The sequence below is a fragment of the Schistocerca cancellata genome, chromosome 1, assembly GCF_023864275.1.
Source record: "Schistocerca cancellata isolate TAMUIC-IGC-003103 chromosome 1, iqSchCanc2.1, whole genome shotgun sequence".
NCBI lineage: Eukaryota > Metazoa > Arthropoda > Insecta > Orthoptera > Acrididae > Schistocerca > Schistocerca cancellata.
Window position 1 is genome coordinate 508151294 of NC_064626.1, and position 10578 is coordinate 508161871.

The following is a 10578-nucleotide window of genomic DNA, read 5'->3' on the forward strand; positions in this document are numbered from 1 at the left end:
GTAACTGAGAACTAACCTGTTTTGCTGGATGAAATCGAATTAAACCTTACCTGTAAACACAGACAGCCTATAGTTCCAGTATTACTAATAGCAAAATTCAGAGTAATTTCCCTACGAGTCTATCTAGAAACGAATGAGTAGTGATCGATCGCCACCTGATTTTTCATCGGCTTTCATTTTTCTTCTAGATTCTGTAGAAACAGAATAATGATAAAACAAACACCTGCATCTAACTGAAGTCCGAAATGTGTGCGTAAGCCGCTGAGGCCACTTCAGATAACCGATTATCAAGAGATTCTTGCATCAAGTGCGTCCGACAGCCTTCCTCGATAAAGACGGACTGTTCTTTATTTGCGGTGAAGGCCGCTGCGGAGAGGACACAGCAATTGGACGTTATAATTTGTAATCATTTTTAATCCTACGCTTCACACGTTGTTGCCCGCTGCTACATAACAAAAGCTCCCGACTTGCTTGCCTAAAACAAAATGTCAGCGATCTGTCAAACAGACTAAATTGGGCAATCGCCCTCGCAAATTTCTGCCATAAATTACACTAACGTGACGACAGCGTGCAGCATATTTAAAAATTAAATAAATCTGTTTACAAAAGAATTAATGAAAAGCACTAGAAAACAAAAATATAATTCGACGATCGAAGTGAAATTCAGCACATAATACGTGTACGGAATTATTTTTGTGGTTTCATCCTCATAACAAAATCGATAGTTTAATTCGTTTTAAAGCCACACGTTGTCGATTAATACAAATAAATAAAAAATTAATGAAAATTACGTGTTCTACGTTACCCGCGTAAGTCATGCTAGTGCCACGTGCAGCAAGCTGGTTACGCCCTGCTGTGAAGTGCACTTTTACAAGAAAGTCGAGGTGTCGGAACAAAGGCGCGAGCGCGGTCGCTGACGCACAGTACGCCAACCGGCCGTTTCCTTTCCGGTGGAGCTGTTAGCACGAGCCCTGAACGAGAACTGCACCACTAATGCCTGGTGCAATGCAACTGCCTCAGCTAAGGGGAAGTGCAGCTTCCTAGCACGGCGTCGTATTCGCCAGCTTAGTACAGACCTGCGATTCGCAAACTCAGACTCACGAACTTTTCCTTTTAAGCATCTCTAGATAGAAAGAAACTGAGGAAAATTTTTAGAAATGAATTAGCTCAACGGTATGAAATACGTTTAGTAATCTGAAACGCTATAAGAGACTCGATCTTCCACGTGCTTGTTACCCTCTTCAGTGCTGTTCAAACAGACTTCTACGTATCTTCGCGATAACCATAAAATTTGGCAGCTGTGGTTATTGCTGCAGGATTCTTTATACTCATCTGAGGGAGATAAATTTTCAGAATTTATCATCTAGATAATGTAGTGAATCACTTTCATTCTTCAACTTTTAGTCCGTGCTGACTTAGAACATGGATTCCACGACACCTTATACGCTGCCGTCGTTCCCAAAAGGTGCGTTTTAATGCGTGCAATAACACCGAATCCTCTTATTATACTAGACTAGATCTATGGACTTTGTACTGCGACAGCTCACATAGCACCGTTGTTTCTATTAGTGAACATTTAAATATCAAAGCAAAATCGGTTAACCGCGGGACTGCTACGGTCGCAGGTTCGAATCCTGCCTCGGGCATGGGTGTGTGTGGTGTCCTTAGGTTAGTTAGGTTTAAGTAGTTCTAAGTTCTAGGGGACTTATGACCTAAGATGTTGAGTCCCATAGTGCTCAGAGCCAGCCAAAATCGGTAAAACAGTAGACACGTGTCTTACTTTATATTTTGCTAACTCAATCCTCTGAAAACAAGCATTCTACGAAGTGGCAGTACAGGATCACAACATCACATAAATGAGCAGTATAGCTTAAATCACTTGCAACGACCTATTCTATTCAGATATAACATGCGGTCGTATAGAATTTCAGCAGTTGCTACCCCGCGGGGTGTAGCCGAGCGATCTAAGGCACCTTGCCACAGTTCGCGCGGCTCCACCCCGTCGGAGGTTCGATTCCTCCCTCGAGCATGGGTGTGTGTGTTGTCCTTAGAGTAAGTAGTTTAAGTTAGATTAAGTAGCCTGTAATTTACTTCTGCGTATATTCCAAATGGTACTGTACAGCGAATGTTGGATTTGTCACCTCATATGCTATTCAGTTCGCACAATCTTTCTCTCTCTCTCTCTCTCTCTCTCTCTCTCTCTCTCTCTCTCTCTCTCTCTCTCTCTCTCTCTCTCTCTCTCTGTGTGTGTGTGTGTGTGTGTGTGTGTGTGTGTGTGTGTGTGTGTGTGTGTGTGTGTGTGCGTGGTGTCGCAAAGAACTAAAAAAGAGCGCAGAAAATCTAAACCATAACCGCTGGACGTGGATTTGATCTCTCTCTTCGAATATGGACTCAGCATCTACATCGGTACACAATTTCGCATTCACTGCAGTTCAATGGATCTGTAGGAGTTCGTATCCATGGGGTCATTTTCATCACTGCAAGACTGTCCCCGAACCGGCATACGCTCAATCAGCAGTTACACGTCTTCCGTAGAAGAGTGAAATAGAACGCTTTCTCGGAGATTTCATTTATGCACATCACTCTTCTGTTGTCTAATTCAGGGTAAAAACAAATCTTTTTGATACTTGTACCGGAGTAATGCATTCTGGCAAGTTCCAGATTCTCGCCCCCTCATGCGATACGTGTTACTGAAGACGGTTTGCCTAACGCAGCCAGTTACCACTAGAACAGGTTTCTTATGGTGCCACTTCGGGCACAGCGTAAGACATTGGGTAAATCTGAAGTATAGTTAGCAGTATGCGGCAGCTAAGTCAGCTGGTGGTAAAGGCTGCTGAGCCTCGGACTTTGCAATACCTGTGAATGAAGATAAGTACTGGCACGGTGCCAAAACTGTGTGTGTCGTAACAGAAGTTTCTTGTAATAAGCAGTCACCGGTAGCCACTCGCAGATGGTGACTGATACTGTAATTATACAATCGCAAAGAACTAAGTACGTTCACCTTCCGCCTTTGTTATAACACGCTCAGTGTTTTTATCTCCTGTTACTTGCTCTCTTCATGACGACAAAAAGTCCTATACCAGGACGAAGAAAGCAAATCTATTAACGTAGCCGCCTAACAGACACAATTATCTGAATAAAATATGCTTGGTACGTACAGGACACATTTTTCCACGTCACTAGGTTGGCAATGCTTGCCAGTGACGTAACTGAGCCGTGCAGCGTAATCCGTTTAATGAAGTGCTGCATCTACAATTCCCGGTGGGTTTAGTTTCGCAAGCGATAGCACTGCATGCTGCTTGCCGAGCTCTCCCACCAAAGCCTCCCACCGTGCGGTAGGCCGCGGGAACAGCTCTTATAATGTGGTGAGGCTGGCACATGCAGACCAGGCAATTCGACTGATTGCAACAACTAAAAGTAACGACTATGCTCGGGGCCCTCTTTGATTATTCTCAAGTCTGATGCTGCACGGCATGTAATAGACATTTGCCCTGAGTTGATTACGGAGGTTACGGGCGAGTCCTTCGCCGTCTCGCATTACAGATGAACGTGAAGTGGGTATCAGCAGAGAACCTGTCTTACTTCATGGAGAAATTGTACACTGCGAAATTAAATTTGTTTCCGGACAGATTTTTATGTTTTGATGTGACCTGTCCTCGGTGGGCCATCTGAAAATCAACGCTTCCTTAACATACTTCAAAGTGCAGATGAACAATAGTGCCTTTAGCCATGGTTTCTTGAAGAGTAATATTTTACAATTTCTACTAGTTTTTATTGCTGACGTATGTGATACTTTAGCGGATTAAAAACATCTTTTAACTAGAAATATTCAAAATAGATAATGATGCCGTACCAATAAGGTAAGCGATAATTTGTAAATATAGTTCACTTATAACGAGGAAGTGTAAATGTCGCCACAAGTATATCAGCAGCTGTGTAGCAGCGGACGTCATAAAGGATTTGCATTTACTACGTAAAACTCTTCCGGAGTTACTAAGTTCGTCGAACAGATTTCAGTCTACAAAAAGGCGCAAATCTAAATGGTAGAAACTGCAACAAAAGCAAGTAACCTTTATTTGCAGATATTAAAAATATATTTCCAAGGCATTACACGAAATGCCTTTTCCGAGTTCATACGATGCACATGAAGTTACTGTATTTTCGATCACATCAAACGATATTCAGAAATCTGTGGGAACATTTGCAGTTTGTTGTACGCAACGTTTGCTTCCTTCGAGTTATGTTGGGGATCAGATATTTTTTTCAAAAATGGATTTTTCTCATTCTGCACGCACTGCCACAACAAAAGCTACAAACGACTCCCAGAAATGGGACTGTGGATGTACCGCATTAATTTGGAACTAATCTTATCACACTGAAGTGCACCTCCCCTGTCAAGTAAAATGTGCCTATCTTGGTAAAGGTAATTTTTGTTAGAAACAATTATTAGACGGAAGCGCTTTAACATGCTCTCAAGAATTAGACACAGCGTGAAGTTATTTCTCTTCCAAACTCATATCACTATAAGCACTCCTGCTAGCATGATCTATAATGCACTTGCTACAGCGCCAAACTGTAAATGTGTTGGTTCAAATGGCTCTGAGCACTATGGGACTCAACATCTTAGGTCATAAGTCCCCTAGAACTTAGAACTACTTAAACCTAACTAACCTAAGGACATCACACACACCCATGCCCGAGGCAGGATTCGAACCTGCGACCGTAGCAGTCCCGCGGTTCCGGACTGCAGCGCCAGAACCGCTAGACCACCGCGGCCGGCCTGTAAATGTGTACATAGGCTTATCCTCAGTGCTATCAACAAGCAGCTGTCGTATGAAAATTGGTATCGGTCTTCACGCCGATCATTGTATTTTCTACGAGTAGCAACAGATATATATATATAGCCGGCCGGAGTGGCCGAGCGGTTCTAGGCGCTACAGTCTGGAACCGCGCGACCGCTACGGTCGCAGGTTCGAATCCTGCCTCGGGCATGGATGTGTGTGATGTCCTTAGGTTAGTTAGGTTTAAGTAGTTCTAAGTTCTAGGGGACTAATGACCTCAGAAGTTAAGTCCCATAATGCTCAGAGCCATTTGAACCATTTTGAGCAACAGATATATGCGTGCCTTATTTAGATCATTCTTTCCCAAGAGTTTGTATTTAACTACGCTTTTACGGTACTTGCCTAACACATAACCCGAAGGAATTTCAGTACAGCTACAAAACAACATTGGAGTTATGTCTGTCCATCTTAAATTTACGGGCTTGTAACCTCTGATGAATGTGACAATATACGTATCTTTCGGCATTTTTTCTCGGCGATCCTCGTATTTTAGACAACTCTCATTCCACTTTCTGCAGAGGACACTATCTGATATGAGCAAATAAGGTATGCCATGGAAACAATAGAATGTCAACAAAAAGCGCTCTTTACGTTGAAGAAATGCAAACCAAATTAAGAAAGTTGAACTGGAGACATCTTTCTCTAGCTGCTCATCACTCACACCCGACTGGGTAAAAATAAATGGCATTTAATTCGCTACCATGGACATATAACGCCATCAGCGATGCATTTCATACAGCGCTTCGACTATTAATCTTACAACCATCTCTAATTTACAGCCACGACAATAGCTCGGCTCTTCGTAATTTGATAGGACTTGTCGTGTAATTTGAACGCAACTCACTGTGTTGATAACAAAAGGTAAATGGCTGGAAATAACACCGGCGTTCTATGAATAGCGATTATCGTTCAAAAAAAATGGTTCAAATGGCTCTGAGCACTATGGGACTCAACATCTTAGGTCATAAGTCCCCTAGAACTTAGAACTACTTAAACCTAACTAACCTAAGGACATCACACACACCCATGCCCGAGGCAGGATTCGAACCTGCGACCGTAGCAGTCCCGCAGTTCCGGACTGTAGCGCCAGAACCGCTAGACCACCGCGGCCGGCAGCGATTATCGTACTGCCTACAAAGATCACGTACAGACGTAAATTCGTCGCGGATAAAAAAAAAAAAATCTAGCTCTACGAAGCGTATGCTTATCTCCGTATACAGCGGCTCGTTGGCTAAAATCCGTAGTGATAGCACTTGAATGTCAGACTCGTCTATGCGATTGAACAAGTGACAGTTCGCTGTTAGTCATACGTGTTCTACTCCACTTAGTTATTAAACAACGTCAGTAATGGATTTTTGTGTTAGAACGTTGTTTGCGTGCAGTGCTGCATTTGTTCAGGACTAGTTAGTACAGCCGAATTGTCTCCTTTTGGTCTTACATATAATTATTTACTACTCTAGACATCACCAGTTTCTGCGAATGCCCAACAAACGATCGTCGAAAAATTGCCATTTATGATGCATTAAAAATAAATGAAACGAAAATCGTGTGTCTAATGTAATACGATACATCCATTACAAGCGACATGATGCAGTGTCTTCAGTTTGGTGGTTGTAATACAGAGCCATTCTTCCTTTCTTTTCGTTCCTGTCTCTTTTTCAAAAGATTAGGCGCTCACCTGAGCAAAATACATCTTTGCTGCTGAGTCATTCTCACTTGTCATGAAACGAAAGAAGATTTTGTTCTCTGACCGTCGTCAAGCAGACGCAAGTTGAAAAGCGCGCTCGCATTTCCATCTCGTTTCACCACTAAATAAATGTAAGTCTGTATACAACACGTGTTACCTACATCATTGCAAAATATTATCAATACTCAAATTCTATTCAGGCCAGGGCAGCAGCCTAGAAACCAGGTTATCACAGAGAAGATTTTATTTAATAATATGACCCGTAAAAAAGTTCTCACTTACAGAGATGAGGGTAAACTACGAAAACAACCATTTTCGTTAGTAAAATTTTTGTTATTTTACCCAAGCTGGGTCTTATTGAACACCTTGGCTGTTTTTGAATTATGCGTTGATAGTGGAGAATGCAGTCACAAATACTTTTAAAGATTTATTTTAATGCATGGCCGCTTTTCGGCCTATCATGCCGATATTCGAATAGCCACACTTGGTTAGTTACATTATTAGTTCAACAGCAGCGACGTCGTCCTCTATTGTACTTCATAACAAAATTTGAAAAGTTAGCGCCACTTTACGTGTGACGCACATGTGTGAAGCGTCAAGTGACAAAAGGAACGTTGTGAAGTGCTTGTGTGAGGCAGCGTTTTGTGTAGTATGTGTGTTCTCTTTAAAATTAAACATTTCGTGAATCGCCATACAAATGCCTAATGACCCCAACGTAAGAAAACGCTGTTAATTAGAACAAAGTATAACACGTATAACTCTCACACTCCATGCATAATCAACTGCATACGCATTGTCATATTTTTCTATATTATCCAAGTCATCCCCACAGCATTTAAAGGCCTGCTAATTTCTCAAATATTCTTATGCAACAACTGAGCGAACGACATGGTTCTGATAAATGTAATACCCTAATTAAACAAGTGTACCGTCCTGAAGATGACCATGAGAGCCAGGATCTGGTCATGGGATTAAAGTAAACATTTTTAAAAGTAGTTTCGGCTGGCTGCGTTCTCCGGCAGTAATCCACAATTAGAACTTTCGCGACGTCATATTATACAGCATACCATTTCGACTAGTTGCACGAGAGGGCGAAACGTTGGTACATAACCTAAAGTAGTGGTCATATTCACAGGAAAGTTCTGCTGAAAATGACGACCGCGGAAACCTACGCCCGAAATTATTTTTTTGCCGTTGCCTTTTTGGGTATATTGTAGTTGTTTTTGTGGTCATCAGCCAAAAGACGGGTTTTCGCCAGCCCCACACGCTGGCCTCTTCATCTCTGCACAGATACGCCAAACTACATTCATCAGAAACTGCTTACTGTATTCAAACTTTGGTCACACTCTACCATTTTTACCTCACACACTTCCTTCAAAAAGGAAGCAAAGATTGTTTGGTGCGTAATGCTGCGTCCTACCGACTGACCCTTTCTTGTAATCAATTTGAGCCACAAATTTATTTCTTCCCCATTTAGATTCAGCACCCCGTCATTAGTTATTCGCTCTACGTATCTCATTTTCAACGTTCTTGTGCAGGGTCGCATTTCAAAAACTTCTGTTTCCTCCTTGTCTGAACTACTAATCGTCGACGTTTCACTTCCGTGCAAGGTAACATTCCAAAAACAAATTCTTTCAGATAAAACTTCCTAGAACTTGAATCTATATTCATTGTTGACAAATATATCTTTTTCAGAAACTGTTTTCTTGTTTATTATTTTTTTAACGATATCTTTTTCGCTGTCGACTGTACTTCTTACTATTGTAATTTCGACGTTACGTCGTTTTCAAGTGGTAAACTGCAGTCTATATACAGAGTTCGACATTATACTGACATAAAGCATACTTGTTTCAAAGTTCATCCGCGAAATATTTGGACTCAGAATTAAGAAAAACTACTCGTGTGTTGATTCTTAAGGCTCAAAAATTGTTCAAATGGCTCTGAGCACTATGGGACTTAACTTCTGAGGTCATCAGTCCCCTAGAACTTAGAACTACTTAAACCTAACTAACCTAAGGACATCACACACATCCATGCTCGAGGCAGGATTCGAACTTGCGACCGTAGCGGTAGCGCGGTTCCAGACTGTAGCACCTAGAATCGCTCGGCCACTCCGGCCGGCTCTTAAGGCTCAATCCAGATTTTTCGTGGATGTACTGTGAAGGACGTATGATTTTTGTCAGTAGAATGTCTGACTTCACTGCATATACTGGTTTGCAGATTACCGCTTGAGAATGACGCGGGCGAAAACGCAACCGGAGTAACTGTTATAATATCGCATTCTACGGCGCACATGTCATTTAAAAAATTCTGCGAGACTACTTTCAAAACACAAAGAATTATCGTGCTGCTCTTGTCATTCATTGCGCGTCTACGTTGTGTATCACCTCCACTTCGAACGTCGCCAGTTTGCTGCTGATATAGCAAAACTCTTCCGCTATATTCGGTGTGTAATTTTCTAATCTGATTCGGTCAGCGTCACCTGGGTATACCGAGCCTCAGGAGTGCTTCGGAGTGAGACGTGTGCGCGGTGGGGCGAGTACACAGGTTGACAGTGTCGCGTGGAGACGGCAGAGGCGGCGCGACTCACCGTGGGAGGCGGTGTAGGGCGAGTGCATCTGCTGGTGGTAGTATCTGCGGTGGTGCGAGCCGTCGGCGAGCCCCGGGTGGTGGTGCAGGAAGGACGAGACGTGCTCGGCGACGGCCGCGGCGGCGGCGGGGTCCTCGGCGCCGCCCAGCAGGTTGCCGGCCGCGTCCACGGCGCCCGCCGGCCCGCCGCCCGCCCCCGCGTCGTCGCCGCCCCCGCCGCCGCCGGGCGACACCTGGTGGCCGAAGCGCGGCGCCGGCGCCTCGTACCAGCGGTGGTGCTGGTGGCCCGCCTCGCTCGCCGTCATGTCCATGGCGGAGCCCTGGCGCTGCGCGGCGCTGCTCGGCGCTCAGGCGCGCATCATCGCGGCCGACTGCCGGCTTCCACCCTCCGCTGCTGCTGTTGCTGCTGCCGCTGCCGCTGCCGACCTGTGGAACACGAGCGGCGTCAGCGCACGCGCACCACTACCGACTCACCACGCACACAGACACCCCACACGAACCGTTACATCCTGCACTAACTCTGTAGCCCATGATTTTTACGGACAGACTCCAGGGAAACTATGAAGACCTGCAGTGGGTCATGTTTACTGGCCCGGAGTCAGTTTTCGGAACAGAGTGGAAGGTATGCAAGTGGCACAGCAACGTGTCCGCAGTCCGGGAGTCAGAGGCGAATGAAGTAACATTCTGAACCCGGCACTAAGCGAATGAGGCATTGCAGTTGTTAAGACACTGACTGCATATTCTGGAGGATGCACTTTGCTCTGACCGAACATCATTATTTAGGTTTTCTTAGATCAGTTCAAGCAAATGACGTGGTAACTCTTTAAAATTTGCCACGACCGACCTCCTACCCTCGTAAAAACGTAAATATTGACATAAGTACGTAGGCTTCCGCAGCCGGTGTCGTAGTTATTAAAGTTCTTCTATGTGTGGTCCCACGTCATGGTTTGAAGTACTTTAGTTATAAACTCGCAAAAACCAGGGCAAGACTGTTTTGGTGGAGGAAAGGTACTTATGCTCTCTGTGTGTGTATGTTCTGAACTATTTTCGTTGTATTAAGGAGACACATTCTATATGACAAAGAGATGACCCCTGGACTAACAAATAAATAATTAAAAATGATTCGAGGATGCTCTAAATATAATATTCCAAGTGGCTGCTTTAAACTGATCAAAAAAATTATTCAAATGGCTCTGAGCATTAAGGGACTTAACTTCTGAGGTCATCAGTCCCCTAGAACTTAGAACTACTTAAACCTAACTAACCTAAGAATAATCACACACAGCCATGCCAGAGGCGGGATGCGAACCTGCGACCGTAGTTGGTCACGCGGTTCCAGACTGTAACGCCTATAACCGCTCGGCCACTCCGGCCGGCTTAAATTTATCCCTTTAAAGCTTAAAAATCTTATCCTTCACTGTTAAATTAAAAAAAATACACCACGGCTATATTTCATGTACT

The 10578-nt window shown here is 43.8% G+C and overlaps 1 protein-coding gene across 1 annotated transcript in view; it reads right to left on the reverse strand.

Annotated features, from left to right (window-relative positions):
* Positions 1-9269, reverse strand: part of LOC126178215 (endothelial transcription factor GATA-2-like) — a 626632-nt gene extending 617363 nt beyond the window's left edge. The window contains exon 1 of the mRNA XM_049924514.1: positions 9119-9269. Coding sequence (XP_049780471.1) covers positions 9119-9146 — 28 coding nt within the window. The 5' untranslated portion in view covers positions 9147-9269. The remainder of the gene's footprint in view (positions 1-9118) is intronic.
* Positions 9270-10578: the final 1309 nt, after the last annotated feature.